Source organism: Esox lucius, chromosome 19, assembly GCF_011004845.1.
Source record: "Esox lucius isolate fEsoLuc1 chromosome 19, fEsoLuc1.pri, whole genome shotgun sequence".
In the NCBI taxonomy this organism is placed as follows: Eukaryota; Metazoa; Chordata; class Actinopteri; order Esociformes; family Esocidae; genus Esox; species Esox lucius.
Genome location: NC_047587.1, coordinates 17,443 through 38,522, shown reverse-complemented (window position 1 = coordinate 38,522; position 21,080 = coordinate 17,443). Strand labels below are relative to the sequence as shown.

General features: G+C 39.5%; 1 protein-coding gene across 4 annotated transcripts; it reads left to right on the top strand.

Annotated features, from left to right (window-relative positions):
- The first annotated feature begins 348 nt into the window (after positions 1–348).
- cfap161 (cilia and flagella associated protein 161) lies at positions 349–20,877 on the top strand. 4 transcript variants are annotated; one of them, XM_020056678.2, is made up of 9 exons: positions 349–597; positions 762–851; positions 1,058–1,238; positions 8,101–8,176; positions 9,053–9,134; positions 17,613–17,648; positions 17,774–17,884; positions 18,522–18,595; positions 19,348–20,877. In XM_020056678.2, the coding sequence occupies exons 1-9, from the start codon at positions 526–528 to the stop codon at positions 19,526–19,528; spliced, it is 903 nt and encodes a 300-aa protein (XP_019912237.2). In that variant the 5' UTR covers positions 349–525; the 3' UTR covers positions 19,529–20,877. The 4 variants fall into 4 exon arrangements, with proteins under 4 accessions (XP_019912237.2, XP_019912236.2, XP_019912238.2 ...); XM_020056677.2 differs by having other exon boundaries at positions 350–597; positions 17,762–17,884; XM_020056679.2 differs by having other exon boundaries at positions 352–597; positions 1,058–1,082; positions 17,762–17,884.
- The last annotated feature ends 203 nt before the right edge of the window (positions 20,878–21,080 follow it).

Sequence of the window (21,080 nt, the reverse complement as noted above, 5' to 3'; positions counted from 1 at the left end):
AAAATAAAATGTTGCAGCTAGCACAAACAGAAAGGGAATAAGGGATACATAACATGACCAAATTAATCACAGCTACAAGCAGTTGGGCTCAGGGGAATAAGCATTAAGACATGGTTTAAAATATTATTATTGTTTTTAATATTGATAGTATTTTGTTGCTGTAATTGTACTGTTAATTTAAGTGATATATTACATTGTAGAAGCTCAATATAGTATACAAAAGATTTTGGCTTTTGCACTTGGATTGGATATAGAATTTTGCACTTGGATTGGATATAGAATTTTGCCAACAGAACTGATAAAGAAGAAAGCATGGTAGACATTGGTAGGTATGAATATTTAGCATGGCGACAAGAAAATATTTAAACGTTTTTGAATGAGACAGGATGGAACTGGAACTGCTGTCATCTCTGTATTCCAGTTACCACGGAGACAACTAAACAAAACATTGAAAGCTAGCTGGATGTCAAATAAATACTAACAGAACTAGCTAAACACATTTTCCCAAGCATAATTGTCACCACCATGGCTCACATTAGGACATACAGACCAAACGTCCGTGTTGGAAACTGGAGGGAAGACGTTACATTGGAAGAGGTAAGTCTGTTTTCCATAGAAAAGGTTGCCACAGCCTTGCTAGCTTGCTGGCTAGTTAGCAACAGTACTGCAGCCATGTGTCAAATATAGGAGATGTATCTTTGTTGAGTAAAGAAACAATAATTTATGTTTGGGGAGATTAAGCTTTGTTATTCTCTGACCAGGACTCACTGAAGGATTTCTTGGAGAGAAAAGAAAGGGGAGAGCTGACTGTGCAGAAAAATGTTTTCATCAAACAAAGCATTCTCGAACAAGTCAGTCTGTATTTGTGTGTCCGTGTGTGAGAACAAATGAAAATCAAGATACAACATTTAGCAACTATGCTGTATTAAATCAATATTAAACTTATTAAATATTAAAATGCCTGAGACACGGTAGACAATGTGTTCTTTATTTTCCATGCTTGTAGAGTCTGTACTTTCACCATGGCCTGTTATTATTTACGTGTGTGTGTGTGTAGGTTCATCTGTCTGCATCCCAGGGAGGTAAACTGTGTTTTGGTGATGTGGTGATGTTGGTGAATATGCTCAGTGGGGACACCTGTTCAGTCTGCATCAACGCTGACCTGACCAACCTAGGGGAGGGGCCTAGTCCAGGTACATGCACCTGGGCCTCAAACCTAGGGCAGGGGCCTAATCCAGGTACATGCACCTGGGCCTCAAACCTAGGGCAGGGGCCTAGTCCAGGGACATGCACCTGGGTCTCCAACCTAGGGGAGGGGCCTGGTCCTGGTACACACACATGGGTTTCCAACCTGGGGGAGGGGCCTGGTCCTGGGACACACACCAGAGATTCCAACCTGGGGGAGGGGCCTGGTCCTAGTACACACACCAGGGTTTCCAACCTGGGGGAGGGGCCTGGTCCTGATACACATACTCTGGTTTCTAACCTGGGGGGGGGGGTCCTAGTCCAGGTATACACACACCAGGGTTTCCAACTTGGGGAAGGGGCCTGGTCCTGGTACACACACCAGGGTTTCCAACCTGGAAACTTCACTTTTCAGTATTATATAGAAATAATACAGACATTTTTATAAATGTTATTACTTATAATCTTCAAATAGTTATGTCAAATATATATAAAACCACATTGATTTTGAAAAGGAGATTCAATGCGCCGAACTGTTAGATATCAGCTGTTCGTATAGTGGGGAACTAATGATCGCATACCCGGTCGTCAAGAGAGAGTAATACAATTATTAATTGCAGCTATTGTTAGTCTATTGTTCATGATGTTACAGACTCGATCTTACAGACTCAATCTTACAAACTCTTTCTTGCAAACTCGATCACAATGACATTTCTGGTCATCCTCTACTTTATAGACATCGCAATCCACAAAACACAACACTGTAAGCCCATTGGCTGATTACTGTCGTGCTTGGACTGAATGTGACTTCCTGTGTACGGATAAACGGATGTTCTGTTGTAATCAAAACAAGCATATATCCCTTCAATTCTACACTCTTCACTACCACACATCTAAACATAAACATTACATGTTTGATAAAACATTAAAAGTACAATTCAATTCCTACTCAAAAGAAAAGGCCCATACACGTACGTATATTACAAAGGACTAAGACAAAACAAAAAGAAGTATCTGACCAATGAGGCCTTATTGTTCCTCAGATGAAAATGAATGTAAACAAGACAAATGACACACCCCACTCTGGCACATAACTCAATGTATGACAGTCATCAATCCTTCCCCCACCTCAGATTATAAGGGTCGAGAAACATATTGACTAACCCATATTGACATATCAACAGGTTATTATCCATGTTAAAAGCTGTGATGGTAATTCCATCGATAGGAACTCTTTTAGGAGTAAGTACAGAGAAAAAATTATCTTGGCACAATTAACAATTAACTATTGTAAATAAACAGTTACGTTTATTTGTAAATAGAGAGACGCATCAAAATCTTACATAATAAACCTCTGAGGAATATCTGAGGAAAACCCCCTCTCCCACATTCCTTTTCTTATCTAAACAAAGGGACTCCGTTGTTTTAACTAGTAACTCATTTATAGATTAAAGTATGCATAAGTTCAAGAATTTCCATAAGACTGTGTTCAAAATAATGAAAACCAGTGATGTGTTTACAAGTACATTGATATTTACTGTCATAAATATTAGCCACACACCCCTTTACGGGACGCTCAGGAGATATCTAGTGTAGCCAGGAGGAGAGACCTCATTTAGGGCAGTAAATTCATCAGACATTTAGCCATGTTTCATACAAGCCAATAACATCCAGTTTATGATCAGTGATTAATTCATTTACTGACATTGTCTTTGAAGCAAGGGATCTAATACTAAGGAGTCCCATTTTGAGATGTGAGGAATTACAAGACTTTTTATTCATCGAGTCTGTGATGGCAATTTCTAAAGTCAAAACGATTTACGAATTTGGGCTAAGACAGAGGAAAACTCAAATGCACAATAAACAGTTTATTCTTGCAAGGACATAGTACACAGGTTACAAAGTAACAATGAATAAGAATGCATCAGGTTTCAGAAATTCCCCTAACAAGTCACAGTCTCAATAGGGACAACTATGCTAACTGGCTATGCTATTGACAGACTCCACTATGCTAGCAGGCTGGCTAACAGCCTGCAGCCTGATGTGGTGAAGCTATAGGAGTGAGATTCCTGTCTATGTTCCTAGATAAAAGAAGAGCACCACTCCAGCTAGGATGGAATCCATCGCTCTTCAGCAGATCAGGCTTGGCCCCATTTCTGGGAGATTCCCAATAAGAGAGCCAGTTATCTAGAAACTACTTCATGCGAAAGGCAGAACTCAGTTTTCAGTCAGCAATTGAGTTGCACAAGTCTGCTGTAGATCTCATCACTATCCCTAGCTGGGAGGGGGCCAGAGACAGTACTGTGAGGGGGCCTGATTACTCAATGCCGATCTTTGATGCCAATCTTTGTAGCTAAGTTAAGTTGTTGGTGCCAACATGAATAACAAGCCTAATATTTCATTGTTATTCTATTTCTATTTTGCTATGTGTTACCAATATTTTTTCTGTAATGTAAGTTCTGGTGCTATCAGAGGAATAATTTCTGTGTAAATGTAACAATCTGCTGATGATGGATAATGCAAGTTCTTGTACTGTTGTTTAGACATCGATGTAGGGTATTATCTCACAAAAGGACTGACGAGTTCATACAAACGCTGGAGCATGAGGATTGAGATACCGGGGTTTGTTAGTAAACAGTTATGGTAACAGTAATTCATTGAGGATGAATATTAAATGCATGTACATGGCATAAATGTACCCCCAGAGACAGCCGGGTAAGACATTGATGCAGAGATTATCTCACAAAGGGACTGACAGGTTCATCCAATCACTGGAGTGCAAGGATTGAGATACAGGGGTGGAGTCCCCCTGGAGGGTGGTTAGAGAATTGTAACAATCTGACTGTTTCATTCCATTGCATTTTTATATATTTCTTTTCATTGTAAAGCACATTGAATTGCTTCGATGTATGAATTGTGCTCTATGAATAAACTTGCTTGCTTGCCTCTAGCAGCGACCCAGGTTTAACTGGTCGGCGGCATTTCTTCCCGGGGACCAAAAGAAAGTTCTTGCCCGGCTGCAGGGGCTGTGCCAGGGGGCTGACAACACAAATTTCTTCCTGGTGGCACACATGCTGTTTTTTATGTTTCTATACTAACATAATCCTTGCCTGACATTTGCATCTGAACCTAAACCTCTAACTCTGCTATCTTTACCTGAAGAAGATAGATCTCCTTCAAGTTGAAATTACATCAACGACAATGAGTAGGCATTATGGTACTTAGCTTTGGGTGTTCAAGGGCAGGGAGCTCCGTTTGCTATGTCTGAATAGAGTCCTGTGTAGAAAGGTTGGGTAAAAAATCTGAGATAAAAATAATACCTTGGAAAACTTGTAAAGAAAAATTTAACCACTTAGTTTGTCTGAATAAGAAAACATTACAAGAAATGTCAAAGTCCAATATTGGGATATTCATTGTAAAGAGTTTCCCAACTGTCTTGCGAGAAACAAACCTTCATACATATGAAATCACCACATCAGATAATTTATGAAAATCTTAAATGGTAGGGAATGAAGTTAGTTTCCAATCAAGTATCCTGTAGTTCTTGTCTTCAGTCTTTTTGGTCTTGTTTCAGTGACGTAAAGTTATTGCAGTCAGTGTGATGTGGACCCAGTTAATTGCCTTGTTGTCCTAACAAGTCAGTATAGGTGTGTAGTGAGTTTCCAGTACTTCACAAATTCAGATCAACACCACAGTAGTAACTTCCACTGTGGTGGGACCATGTGACCTTTCCAGTAAACTGGCCCGGGGTACTATGACCTGTATTATGTGGAGTCCTTCCAGTCAACTGGCCTGTGGTACTCTGACCTGTAGTATGTGGAGTCCTTCCAGTTAACTGGCCCGTGGTACTCTGACCTGTAGTATGTGGAGTCCTTCCAGTCAACTGGCCTGTGGTACTCTGACCTGTAGTATGTGGAATCCGTCCAGTTAACTGGCCTGTGGTACTCTGACCTGTAGTATGTGGAGTCCTTCCAGTTAACTGGCCCGTGGTACTCTGACCTGTAGTATGTGGAGTCCTTCCAGTTAACTGGCCCGTGGTACTCTGACCTGTAGTATGTGGAGTCCTTCCAGTTAACTGGCCCGTGGTACTCTCACCTGTAGTATGTGGAGTCATTCCAGTTAACTGGCCCGTGGTACTCTGACCTGTAGTATGTGGAGCCCTTCCAGTTAACTGGCCCGTGGTACTCTGACCTGTAGTATGTGGAGCCCTTCCAGTTAACTGGCCTGTGGTACTCTGACCTGTAGTATGTGGAGTCCTTCCAGTTAACTGGCTCATGGTACTCTGACCTGTAATATGTGGAGCCCTTCCAGTTAACTGGCCCGTGGTACTCTCACCTGTAGTATGTGGAGCCCTTCCAGTTAACTGGTCTGTAGTACTCTGACCTGTAGTATGTGGAGCCCTTCCAGTTAACTGGCCCGTGGTACTCTGACCTGTAGTATGTGGAGCCCTTCCAGTTAACTGGTCTGTAGTACTCTGACCTGTAGTATGTGGAGCCCTTCCAGTTAACTGGCCCGTGGTACTCTGACCTGTAGTATGTGGAGTTCTTCCAGTCAACTGGCCTGTGGTACTCTGTACTGTAGTATGTGGAGTCCGTCCAGTCAACTGGCCTGTGGTACTCTGACCTGTAGTATGTGGAGTCCTTCCAGTTTACTGGCTGATCTGTTGAATGTATAACTGCATAATAATGATTAATGTGGTTCAACAGTCCAAACTACCATCCACTGGGTATTGTTCCATCATCTCCCAACAATGGAGACAATTGATCAGTCCTAAAAACTTGTGAATCTCAAGTTCCATCATTAGAGTGAAGCTTACACCCTCTTATGACCGGTTGCCATAATAGTCTGTCAAATGTTCTTTTCCATCTTGAACTGGCTTGGTTGATGTTTGATTGCTTGTGCTATATTAATGCCTGATAGCAACTAGCAGTGGAATAAGATTTCGTCAGACTTCACTTTGCTAAGTCAAATCAGAAATGGTTGAATCTGTTCTATTCAACCATTAAAATGTTAGACCTTACCAAATTTCAAACCAAAATCTCAAACCAAATGTCCAAATAAACAAATTAAAAACAAATCCTATAAATAGAAGATGTAAAACATAACAGATGCTGATGCTCTGTTATAACTGTGCAAACAGAAAAAAGTATTTTCATGTAACTCCTTATAATTACCAATTTGTTTTCTTTGGAAAGATCAGAACTGAGATCAATCATAATAAATTATCATATTATACATTCCCCTCTGCTTTTCACTTCATTAAGTCAAAGGAAAGTGACACCATGAGTGAAAGCAGAATCACGGTGAATACAGTCACAGGAGGCTCCATCTTGAACCCGCACAGGCCTTCATTTCAGGAAGGACATGCAAAATGGAGAATTGGTAGTAGGGATGGATCTAGAATCCATTCGATAAGAAGTTGCATACAATATATTCATTGAAAAACAAAGTGGAAATGTTAAAAACACAAACATTCACAAATACAATCAAAGACAACAATGTGCAACACGGTTGCTTATGTGAAGGAATTATAAACAATATAACCTATTCAAAAATGTGTCGTTCATGGCTAAACAGCTCTCAAATTTGACTTTACCTCAGTACCCACAGATCTGTGAAAATGGCTATCATGCATTTATAATCTCAAATTTATAATCTGTAGTTTCTTGGCACATATAATTGGTTTGCCCTCTAGAGGAAAAGCTGCTCAACTAAATTGTAGGAGAGAAAAACTCCATGTTGCAGAGATTTACTTGCTGCAAACATAGAAAAACTATATTATTTGACCAAACTCAATTCAGCATTTAAAATTATGGGACATCTAATGCGACATTTCCACTGGTGCCAAACACTGGTGTTTTACCCTAGTGTCCAGATTTGTTTCTGTTTCCACTAACACGGGCCAGGGCCAGTCGGTCACTAGGCCATGGCCGAGTATCCCTGCTCTCACTTGATGCCAAGCCTCAAACATTAGGACTTAGGGCAACGTTTGCGGATTGACGTGTTACGTGGTATGAAAAAGCGGCATGTTGTTCTACACAGATGGCGATGTGTATCGTTTGCTTTAGGCTTCTCGTAATGGTTTTCAACAAACAGATCCCTGATAAAATAAAGAATATTAAGCAACAGTACAGGGAAGCAAAGACTCACAACGGAAAGAGTTGGAACAATCAAAGGTGGTACAATACCACTGATTCAATAGAAAAACGGAGCACTGAGATGTAGCCTGCAGAACCTATAACAACATAAAAATACCTAAGAATTCTCCCAAATCCTTCTATTAAAGGTAGGTAGTTTTGACAAAATACTTATTAAACTGGTTTAATTGCAGTGTCACGAGTGTAGGTGGAAAAGGAGCCGGTCGCAGGAGTTTGGGGAAGAAATTAGTTTTATTATTTAAGTTCAAACACCGTATTGTAAACAGACTGAGCATGGCATTATTGTTTATTTTATTTTACTACCAGAAAAGTATCAACTTTTATTTTTTGTACCAGGAAAACTAAATTGCGTTGATAGTTTACTCCTCCCTCCCCAGCTGAACTCCTCCTTAAGTCCTTTGTACCAAATGTATAGTAGAAACAGGAAAGTCTGGAGCCAACATTAGCATTAATCACTGGTGTGACCCAGGTGCCGGGGTAAAGCACCAGTGGAAACACGGCATCATTTTATTGTGGGGAATAAACATGCTTTGGCTGTTTTACACTCTTTACAGGTTATATTGGATTCACATATCTCAGACTAGCCAATAAAAATAAAAGATTAAGGTGGGCAAGAAAAAACAGACACTGGATGTTTAATACTGTTCCAACACACAGGGCATACGGATAATGATGATTACTAAGATATTAATGAAGAAAATGATGACAAGATCAAAATGATGTTGATGACTATTAAGAATTCTGCTTGTTTTTCCAGTCATTCAGGCTCCTTGTGGTGTCAGTGGTGGGAGGGATGTACAGCCATGCAAACGCAATGCCTTCATCATCAGCAGGTACACACGTTGGTAGTATTACTGTAAGGGTTAACCCTAACCCAGCTGAAATAGCTGACCCCTCATAATGTTTTGAGTGGCAAAAAAGATACAGCTTCTTTTCGCAGTATCTTTTTGGCAACTCAAATTTAGGGATTTATGAATTGCCACTATTGAGGCCTATTTTTCATTTAGGGGCCACACTGGCTCTGCGTTTTGATAACTGGGTACATCTCATATGGGTTTGGTGACATATTTTCGCTACAAAAACATATTCGCTGATATTGCGTCCATTTTGATAAATGTCAATAGGGTAAATGACCTGTAGATATATATAAGTAACTAAATGATGAGTTTGAAAAAGCCTACATGAAACACAGACCTTATCGACCTTACTAAGTGGATATGAAAATCCCCTATGAAAGAAATTAATGGTGTAAGAATGCAAAGAGGCGCTTTTCCAGTTTGTTACAAGGTTTTATGGGAATTATGACTCTAACCCTAACCCTAACTATTTCAGGCAACACTTTTGAGAACAAATAATTAATTACCCTAAAAACATCCCTAATCTTACCAGAACATTAATTCTAAAGCCTAAAGGTCTTTTCCTCATATAGAAATTTACCCTAGTCCAGGACTAAAAATAAATATGCAGGAAGATATTTAATTGCTCTTGATTTTTAGTCCGGGTCTAGTCTTAATTTGTGACCAGAACTATTTGCACATGTATACTTAACTTTAATTGTAACACTTTCTAACCCCTACCCCTAACCCTACCCTAAAGCCTAAAATATTTCTACGGACCTGTCAAATGTGTAATTGGTACTCATAAGTATAGTAAAATAAACACAATGAGAGAAAAAGTGGTTTGTAACTTCACTGTGTGTTTTGTTTCAGTGTGGATGGCAGTGTGGAGGGAGAGCCTCTACATTACAATCAGAGTTTTGCTCTCAGAACAACCCTTGGCTTTGCCGGAGGGGTAAGTACATGATAATAGTGGTCCTACATTGAAATTTCTGAGCAGAGTTTCTGGCTAGACAGAAGCCACTCCTGAGTAAAAGCAAGCATTCAATGGAGTTCATTTATATAGCACAATTAATACATAGAAGCAATTCAATGTGCTTTACAAAAAAAATAAAAAATACAATGGCATGAAAACAAATACTCATATGAAAATATCAAAACATCATAATAACAAAACAAATAATGACAAAATACAATAAAAACGGGAGGAAAAAACATAGGAAGCTATAAAAAGCTGTAAGGCTAAACAGTGCGGTTAAGTTTAAGCTACAGTCATAGGCGCGTGAAAAGAGAAGTGTTTTTAACCTGGATTTAAAAATTAAAACGTTTGGTAGTTTATTCCAGTTGTGTGCAGCATAAGCTTAATAGCAGCTGTTTTTAGAGATGTTGGGAAAATGCCTGATTGCAGAGAGCTATTAACCCTCTAAATGAAAAAAAAACTTATTCACTGCTCCGTAATTATAGAAGTTAGACGCTTCATTCTTCTTCCACGTTGTTATGGATATTCTACTGCAAATAACAACGTCTCGTTTGTGTACTTTCATCAACTAGAAGCCCCAAAGTCGCAATCACAAAACAGCTGTTGACGCGCAGCGTGTCCAGGTCACACATTTTTATTCATTGCTCCAGAACGGTAGAGGTTTGAGGCTTCATTTCTATTAGCGTCATGCTGGCAACATTAGAGATTCCATAGCAACAAAAAAACTTCCGGTTTTCGGATTTTGCCTTCATATTAAATGCCATGATTTTTATAATATTAAATGTATCGATTTTGACACTTTGCTTAGTGTATATGGTAAACATTTATTCTAGGAAATGTTCAGCAGAGTGGATAGAATAATTATATGCAAAGAAATCATGGGGCACTGTGTATTTACAATTGTTGCTGGAGTTTTACTCCGCCCACCCTATTGGCCACAATGTAACTCAATGCATATGAAATATATATTGGGCTATAAAAAAAAAAATCTGTTCTATATGCCGCAGTGAATGTCTGGAAGGAAATGTTCAGGAGACTCTATTGATTGATTATATGCAAAGAAATCAAGGGGCACTGTGTATTTGCAAATGTTGCTGGCGTTTTACTCCACCCATACCATTGGCCACATTCCAAATTGCTGAATAGCCTTTAGATCCATTATTTCTTTTGTTAAAGGTGGTGATTATCACCACTTGGTGATTACTTAACAATTCAGCCAATGATCCAATGTAGTTGTCAATTACTTATAGTAACTGGCCATTAGCCTGCTGTATCACCTTTAGAGATGTAGATGTAGGATTTTATCTGTAAAAATATAAAATTAATGTTTAATGTGTGAATGAAAAGAAAAGGGTATGTTTGCATACTTTTTCTGTAAGAAATGTTGTTGTTGTTGTTCCAGTTTTTAGCTCCATCAGAACAGCACCAACATGTAATTACAGTGGGGCAAAAAAGTATTTAGTCAGCCACCAATTGTGCAAGTTCTCCCACTTAGAAAGATGAGAGAGGCCTGTAATTTTCATCATAGGTATACTTCAATTATGAAAAAAAATTCAGAAAATGACATTTTTAATGAATTTATTGGTACATTCCTCTGTAAAATAAGTATTTGGTCACCTATAAACAAGCAAGATTTCTGGCTCTCACAGACCTGTAACTTATTCTTTAAGAGGCTCCTCTGTCCTCCACTCGTTACCTGTATTAATGGCACCTGTTTGAACTTGTTATCAGTATAAAAGACACCTGTCCACAGCCTCAAACAATCACACTATGGCCAAGATCATAGAGCCACACGGGGGGACCTAGTGAATTACCTGCAGAGAGCTGGGACCAAAGTAACAAAGGCTAACATCAGTAACACACTACGCCACCAGGGACTAAAATCCTGCAGTGCCAGACGTGTCCTCCTGAATGGGGCCATGTATCGTGAGATTTTGAGTTAAAACTTCCTTCCATCAGCAAGGGCATTGAAGATGAAACATGGCTGGGTCTTTCAGCATGACAATGATCCCAAACACACCGCCCGGGCAACGAAGGAGTGGTTTCGTAAGAAGCATTTCAAGGTCCTGGAGTGGCCTAGCCAGTCACCAGATCTCAACCCCATAGAAAATCTTTGAGGGAGTTGAAAGTCTGTGTTGCCCAGCAACTTTAAAATGAACTTGAGCTATAGTTATCCCAATCGTCCTTGCAGTTGCCAGGTAGCATCTCGTTCACAAATCTCTTATTTGATAGGCCTGTAATATATAACCAGGTTAATAGGACCAACCCCATTTGCAGACAGTCCTTGTTTGGACTCTGCTTGGATCAGCTTACATTTGTACTGAATCACTGTTAAATCTTTTTAAGAGGCTTCGTTTCTTCATCAGATTGGCAATTTCTTCTCAATTTGTTGGTTTTGCTGTTTGATTTATGTTGGTATGCATATGTTGTTAATTTCATTTGCCTGAGCAAAATTCGGATGATTCAGAATGATTTTTATAGCCAAATGTAGAGGCAGAAAATCAATACACACAGATTGTCCTTATTGGCTTATTTAGATTATTTACAATCCATCCATCCATCTTCTTCCGCTTATCCGGGGCAGGGACGCGGGGGCAGCAGTCTAAGCAGAGATGCCCAGACTTCCCTCTCCCTAGACACTTCCTCTAGCTCTTCCGGGGGGACACTGAGGCGTTCCCAGGCCAGCCGGGAACTATAGTCCCTCCAGCGTGTCCTTATTTACAATTATAAACTGCAGGATATCAGTCCTTCACGGCGTAGTGTGTTACCAATTGTTTTCTTGGTGACTATGGTCCCAGCTGCCTTGAGATCATTGACAAGATCCTCTCGAGTAGTTCTAGGCTGATTTCTCACCATTCTCATGATCATTGTAACTCCACGATGTGAGATCTTGCATGGAGCCCCAGACTGAGTGAGATTGACAGTTCTTTTGTGTTTCTTCCATTTGCGAATAATGGCACCAACTGTTGTCACCTTCTCACCAAGCTGCTTGGCGATGGTCTTGTAGCCCATTCCAGCCTTGTGTAGGTCTACAATCTTGTCCCTGACATCCTTGGACAGTTCTTTGGTCTTGGCCATGGTGGAGAGTTTGGAATCTGATTGATTGATTGCGTCTGTGGACTGGTGTCTTTTGTACAAAATCAGCAGGGTATCAATTATTTTTTTCCCTCAATGTACAATATAAGCCTTCATACGTCTCAATTAAAACATGTATCTTTCAATATAAGGACAAATACATATTTTTTTCTCAAATTAAGCTATAGCTGGAATGTAGTTGCAAAGAAATATATCCATCTAAAGAGTTGCTGAAGTTGAACTTATTTTAGCATGTAAAAGTTGGAAATTGGTTATGATTTGACTTTGTTGTAAAAAATATTTTGTTAATCTAAAAGGTATAAAACTGTAAATGTTTTTTGGACTCACCTACATCTCTAAAGGTGGTACAACAAGCTAATGACCAGTTAATATATGTCATTGACAACTACATTAGATCATTGGCTGAATTGTTAGGTAATCACCAAGTGGTGATAATCACCTCCATTAACAAAAGGAATAATGGATCTAAAGGCTATTCAGCAATTTGGAATGTGGCCAATGGTATGGGTGGAGTAAAATGCCAGCAACAATTGCAAATACACAGTGCCCCTTGATTTCATTGCATATTATCACTGTATAGAGTCTCCTGAACATTTCCTACAATACATTCACTGCGGCATATAGAACAGATTTTTTTATAGCCCAATATATATTTCATATCCATTAAGTTGCATTGTGGAAAAAGAGGGTGTGGAAATATTGTGTTGCTAGATGTAGCACACCGTTCCCCATGATTAGACGGGTTTGTCTTACTCTACACATTCTCCTGGACATTTCCTACACTGCTTTCTCTTGGAATATTCAATAGCTTATGAGCTATGAGGCAATATGTATTCCATGTATTGTCTGAATTTTACCCTTGGAACGTGTTTTAACACTCACTTTTTATCGAAATGACTCTTAAATATGATCATATTTGAATTGTTGTCAATGTTTTGAGGGGTACATGTTCAAAAAACAATTAATAAACTCAATTTATCTCAGTTTTTAAGTAATTCGTTGGTCTCTTTTATTTTCAAAAATTCCAGATTTTCGTAACCCGTGTTTCTTTAATGTTGCTCACAAGACGCAGATTTCATTTCTTTTCCACGGGAACAACGACATTCCGCTGCAAATAACAACGTCCCGTTTGTGTACCATCGTAAACCAGAAGACCCGCAATCGTGATCACAAATATTGATCACCAATAGTCTTTCCAGTTATCAGCAGCAGCCCTAATTAATTATACTTGATATTTTTCTGTTGTTTAGAAGTCTACAATACATCAACCAATCCAAAGATTTTCAGAATGTTTGAAAAGAAAATGGATGTGGACAAAAGGAAAAAAAAATGCAGGTTCATTTTATTATTTTATAAATTCAAAACCATTCAACTTGTGCTTATTCTGAACCCCTGGGGGTATCCAAATGTAATGTAAAACAGCCTACTGTTGTGAACTGATGTACACTTGGTCCTATATATGTATAAATGGGTTACTAGTTAAAGGACTGAGTCCCCATGTTTGGATGAGAAAAGGAATGTGTTAGAGAGGGATCTGGTATTTGCCTAGGGGGCATCCTTGACCGGCACCCGTGGATTAGAGGGTTACTTGTAACCCTTTAGTGTCTATCTGTTGTTTGTCCAGACATCGTGACTCTTCAAGAGTGGAGAAGGTTACCCATGTGAGGGAGGACAGCCTGTTCCTTTGTTTGAAGCCCAGGATATGTGATGGAACAGGGGAAATGTGTTTTATTGACAAGACAGATGGGCAGCATCTTACCACACCCCATTTTCCTCCATAAATACGAACTGTTCATGTATAGTTAGAGACTCCTTGGATGTTGATGTTGTAGGCGTTTGACGCGTCTCTCTTATTTGCAAATAATTTTAAAAACTTAAATTGTGCCAAGAGAATTTTGTCTCTGTACTTCTTTCTTTAAGAGTTCTGCTAAATGGAATTGCCATCACACTACCTATTATATTTGACTATTTTATTTCAATATAAAACCAAAATATGTGCACTTGCGTTTTTTAATTATCCGGACCATTTCTCATTATTACTCATGTAAATGTCTCAAAATATGTTTTCTCAATACATCCTTCATGTATCTGAGGGTCGGCAGAATCCCAGAATATAAAGCACTTCCTTCTACTATAAAGAAGGACCATTTTAGAGGCCAACATGTCAAGATAGTGACAGGCAGACTTTAACTATTTGCTGTAGATCCATTGTTAGAGTTTAGATGTCAAACTGTTTTTTTCTATTTTTATTAATTCTATTAAATTGGGACATAATAACCAAGTTATGTCTTGGTAGACGTAGTGACGGTATAGTGTCATTGTTAAACTGTGTAGCTCTGATGGTCCGTCTAAAACTTTTAATTTTTTCGCTAAAGAAACACAGGCATATTATGGCATACGGTGGAGAAAACAAGTATTTGATACACTGCCGATTATGCAGGTTTTCCTACTTACAAAGTATGTACAGGTCTGTCATTTTTATCTTAGGTAAACTTCAACTGTGAGAGACAGAATCTAAAACATAAATCCAGAAAATCACATTGTATGATCTTTTAATAATTAATTACCATTTTATTGCATGACATAAGTATTTGATCGCCTACCAACCCGTAAGAATTCCATCTCTCACAGACCTGTTAGATTTTCTTTAAGAAGCCCTCCTGTTCTCCACTCATTACCTGTATTAACTGCACCTGTTTGAACTTGTTACCTTTATAAAAGACACCTGTCCACACACTCAATCAAACAGACTCCAACCTTTTCACAATGGCCAAGACCAGAGAGCTGTGTAAGGACATCAGGGATACAATTGTAGACCTGCACAAGGCTGGGATGGGCTACAGGACAATAGGCAAGCAGCGTGATGAGAAGGCAACAACTGTTGGCGCAATTATTTGAAAATGGAAGAAGTTCAAGATGACAGTCCATCTCCCTCGGTCTGGGGCTCCATGCAAGATCTCACCTCGTGGGGCATCAATAATCATGAGGAAGGTGAGGAAGCAGCCCAGAACTACACGGCAGGACCTGATCAATGACCTGAAGAGAGCTGGGACCTCAGTCTAAAAAAAAATCCATTAGTAACACACTACGCCGTCATGGATTAAAATCCTGCAGCGCACATAAGGTCTCCCTGCTCAAGTCAGCGCATATCCAGGCCTGTCTGAAGTTTGCCAATGACCATCTGGATGATCGAGAGGAGGAATGGGAGAAGGTCATGTGGTCTGATGAGACAAAAATAGAGCTTTTTGATCTAAACTTCACTCGCCGTGTTTGGAGGAAGAAGAAGAAGGATGAGCACAACCCCAGGAACCCCATCCCAACTGTGAAGCATGGAGGTGGAACATAATTCTTTGGGGATGCCTCTTTGCAAAGGGGACAGGACGTCTGCACCGTATTGAGGGGAGGATGGATGGGGAGATTTGGGCCAACAACCCCCTTCCCTCAGTAAGAGCACTGAAGATGGGTTGTGGCTGGGTCTTCCAGCATGACAAAGCCCCGAAACACACAGCCAGGGCAACTAAGGAGTGGCTCCGTAAGAAGCATCTCAAGGTCCTGGAGTGGCCTAGCCATTCTCCCGACCTGAACCCAATAGAAAATCTTTGGACGGAGCTGAAAGTCTGTATTACCCTGCGACAGCCCAGAAACCTGAAGGATCTGGAGAAGGTCTGTATGGAGGAGTGGGCCAAAATCCCTGCTGCAGTGTATGCAAACCTGGTCAAGAACTACAGGAAACGTATGATCTCTGTAATTGCAAACAAAGGTTTCTGTACCAAATATTAAGTTCTGCTTTTTCGATGTATCAAATACTTATGTCATGCAATAAAATGCAAAAAATAATAACTTAAAAATCATGCAATGTGATTTTCTGGATTTTTTTTTTTTATTCCGTCTCTCACAGTTGAAGTGTACCTATGATAAAAATTACTGATTCTACATGCTTTGTAAGTGGGAAAACCCGCAAAATCGGCAGTGTATCAAATACTTGTTCTCCCCACTATATAACATGCCAAAGGAGGGTCTCAAAGAAAAACATTCTCTGGTCTGATGAGAATTATTAAGCTTGAATGTTCAGTGCCACATCTGACATAAAGAAACACTCAGCACCTGGCTATGGTGAGGCGTGGGTTTGGAAGCATCATGCAGTGGGGATACTTCTCAGCAGCAGCGACTGGGAGACTGATCAAAATTGAGGGAAGGATGAACAGAGCAAAATAAAGGTCTCTGAAGAATACCTAATCCAGTTCCAAAACAATGTAGGTGTGGCTTTGCAGCAATTCTGCAAATATCCTTGAGAGGCCACTAGAAGCCCAGATTTTAACCCCCTTGAACATCTGTGGGAAAACCTGGAGCTCACAGTTCGCTGATGCACCCAAACTAGTCTGACAGTGATTTAGGTGATCTACAGGAAGAATGGAAAAAAACTGCATAAATCCACGTGTAAAGTGGCATACCAAAGAAGGCTCACTTACATAACTGCCAAAGGCGCTTCTACAAAGTACTGAGTAACAGCTCTGAATACATTTATACATAAACAGTCCATAAATATTGGCATAACGTCAATTTAAAAAAAAAAAATCTGTACACTTATAGCATATGAAAAGAGATGAATATGAGACTAAAGTACAGACTGCCACCTCTAATTTCTGGTTGTTTCAACACATAAACAGCTCTGGGAAAAAATAAAGAGACCACTGCACCATTTTCTTTCCTTTCCAAAAAAGTTGAGGTTTTGAGTGAGAAACAAAAGCGTTAAATTTCTCAGTGGTCTCTTAATTTTAACCCTTCTGTTCCTCACTCAAAACCTTCCTTTTTGACTTTTTTGGAAAGGAAAGAACAAGTTGCAGTGGTCTCTTCATTTTTTCCGGAGCTGTATGTTTTACAAACTATGAATAATAGTACTTTCAGAGTTCCACCTCTCATTTTATATGAGAAGTACTGGGACAATTCAATTTAAAGCTAATCCAAGAAGCATAAAATCTAGTTTTTAATCACAAATCCCTTGAATACAATAACAGCCATGAGTTCCACAACCCATTGATGTAACAACAATCTTTGCCAAGGCTTTACTACATCCATTTAGAGCTGTTGCTTGTTTTATGGAGTTTCTGAGGCTCATGTTCATTATAATTTCCAAATTAGCATGTGCAAAAGAGTTTGAAATACTCCCTGTGTAGTGAAACGTAGGTGTGTATTCTAAGCCAACTAAAACATTTTTTTTTTTTCAAAACCCTAAGGGAATATGTTGGGCTAGGCATATTTAACTAATAAAATCAACCTTTTGATGTATTTGTGCTTATTCTTTTACCTACCTTTTTAATATTGCACAATTCACTTAATTTTGTATTTGTATATTTACAGTTGTATCTGACAAGTGACCACCAGAACTTCCAGAAGGTAATTGTCACTTTGTTTCCTTTTTATGGTCATTACATTTCTCTTTATAATTTATATTTATTTTAACTACTTGTGTAAATATGCTTATGAATAAAGTTTACTGCAATTTGAAGTGTGCCAAGAAGTCCCGTCTGCAGGAAGTGGTTATGGAGCAGCAGGCTAATTTCCTGTCCTGGTGGAAGGTTTTGCACAATGACCCTCAGGATAGACTGGAAAATGAAGGGCTGCCTGTTAATGTATGTAATACATTAGTTTAATTTTCTAACCCTAAATCAAAACCAAATTACCCTAAAGCTAACCCCAGAAATAGCAGTTGTATTTGTGGGACCCAAAAATTACACCGGTTTCATTATCTTTGTTGGGACTTCTGGTCCTTCTTTTCTGTTGCCTAAATGTAATAATTTTTTATTAGTTTTTTATTTAACATTATGGTTACCCCCTATGTTGGATGGGTACTGGGATCCTAACTCTGTTAGCATGTAGAATGCTAATGCAAATCAATTATTTAAAAAACATACAATGTGATTTTCTGGATTTTTTTTTTAATTCTGTCTCTCACAGTTGAAGTGTAGCTCATTCAGGTGTTAGGAAAATATTATTAAAAAAAGACATTATGATGTAATTGTAATCAGATTTTAAATTTAAAACAGACAAGACCCAGTCAAGATCACAACAATGATAAAAACACAATTTATAGGCAGTTATAAACAGTATCAAACAGTTTCTACAAACGAACAGTGCAGTGATGTGATCTACAGGCCAACTCAAAAATTATGTCCTGTCCTGGCCAAAAGTAAAATGATGTTCTGTACTGGCCAAAAGTAAAATGATGTTCTGTACTGGCCAAAAGTAAAATGTTGTCACTCTCTACAGGCCAACAATAAAGTGATTATCTTGCACTGCAAGACCAACCAGGCTCTGGCGGTTCTACGACAGCACACCTTATGGTAAAACAATAATATAACCAACATTACTATTATTATTATTCATACCACATATTACAGCAGGTAGTGGGTTATTTTCTGCTTATGCATTACAATGTTGATGCAAATTGCACAAAGATGTTTGTAGCAGCTATCTGAAAAGCTGTGGGAAACTGGTTGCAATGTTTAGGATATACAACTAATAGACTAAATTCAAATGAAAATGAGGACTAGATAAATGACTGAAGGTATGTATTATGTAGAATCCAAAAACATGATATTTAGCAAAAGGATGACAAAGGTGAAGAAAATGGCTGTGATTTTGAAGTTAACAATATAGTTAGTGAATGATACACAACCCTATAGTCATATGATCTACCAAACATTAACCATAACCTGACTTTGTGTCCTCTCTTTGAAATACAACAGGTGTTTAAAATGAGGGTGCGTAATGGGCTACAATTACCAGTGCAATAAGCAAAGCCATAACCAAATCACCAAATAAAAATTGTTATGATTAATTAGTTCCAACAGCATTCATGGCCAAAGAGCTTTATTTTCATGTCAGTGCATTTTCTGTACACACCATTGTTTCTATTGGCATTGAAATTCGAATGAATGCGCACTGTAAAACATTTTGTCATCTTCCTTTATTTGATTGGCTTATTGTAGTGTTTTAGTAATGTGGTATATGTAATGCAGTAGTATTTTAGTAATATAGTAGTACTAATTATGGTTGCAGTCGCATTGAATTTTGAATATATATATTTCTGTAGGACTCCATTTGGTAAAGAATATGAGTTGACTGCCCACACCTTCCTGGACTCCCATAAAGCCGAGCAAGATGTCAACCATTGGTTGCTGTTGACCACTGATCCTGCAGGGACAGAGTTAACTCAACAGGACCGATCACTGACACGGGCCACTGAAATAGACACACACGGGCCACTGAAATAGACACACTCACAGGCCACTGAAATAGACACACACACGGGCCACTGAATAGACACACTCACAGGCCACTGAAATAGACACACTCACGGGCCACTGAAATAGACACACTCACGGGCCACTGAAATAGACACACTCATGGGCCACTGAAACAGACACACACGGGCCTTTGACACAAACTTTCATATTGGCTAAGTCATATTTAATGACACACACTCACCCACACTGCAAGCTTTGTATCTACTAGTGTCTGAATAAAAGTATGATTATTTGATTACTGATTAGGATCATAATTTGTATTTTTAATAGATGATATGTATATGTTTTACATTTTCTTTAAAATGTGGAGTATGGTGTGTTGATGTCTGGGAACAATTTTAAATACATGAATATAGACATAGACTCTCTGTAGGCATTGTATTATATACATACACACAGTGTATCACAAACTGTTGCATATGGGGCTGCGTAGCCGCAGACCAGTCAGGGTGCCCATTCTGACACCTGTCCACTGCTGAAAGCACTTACAATGGCACCATGTGGACAGAATACGGCAGGTGGAACATCACGGCAGGTGGAACGTCACGTTTACTCTACGGGTAGAACATCACTGCAGGTGGAACATCATAGCAGGTGGAACATCACAGCAGGTGGAACATCACAGCAGGTGGAACATCACGTTGACTCTACGGGTAGAACATCACAGCAGGTGGAACATCACAACAGGTGGAACATCAACTTGACTCTACGGATAGGAAATCACAGCAGGTAGAACATCACATGGACTCTTCGCAAGAGGAATGTGGGAACGTCATCACGTGGGAACGCCATCTCGTGGGAACGCCATCTCGTGGACCAGCCACGTGGGAACGCTATTTCATGGACCAGCCACGTGGGAACGCCATCTCGTGGACAAGCCATGTGGGAACGCCATCACGTGGGAACGCCATCATGAAGACCAGCCACGTGGAAGGCCAACAAAACGTGGAACTACCATGTGGAAAGAACACGGCACGTGGAACATCCCAGCATGTGGAAAATCACAGCAGGTGGAACATCACATTGACTCTACAGGAAGAACATAACAGCAGTTGGAATATCTTATAAATTTGTAATGTTATAGTATTTAGAATATTACAACAATATAGCAGGCAAACATCATGTGGACCCAGCACGTGGAAACGACATAGCATGCCAACAAAACGTGAACCTACCATATGGACAGAACACGGTAGGTGGAACATCACGTCAGGTGGAACATCACGGCATGTGGAAGATAACGGCATGTGGAACATCAAGTTGACTTTACGGATAGGAAATCACGGCAGGTAGAACATCACATGGACTCTTCGCAAGAGTAATGTGGGAACGCCATTACGTGGGAACGCCATCACGTGGGAACGCCATCTCGTGGGAAAGCCATCTCGTGGACGAACCATGTGGGACCATCCCGTCAGGTGGAACATCCGTCAGGTGGAACATCACGTTGACTCTACGGGCAGAAAATCCCAGCAGTTGGATTATGCTATCGAGTCTTCGCAAGAGTAATGTTATAGTA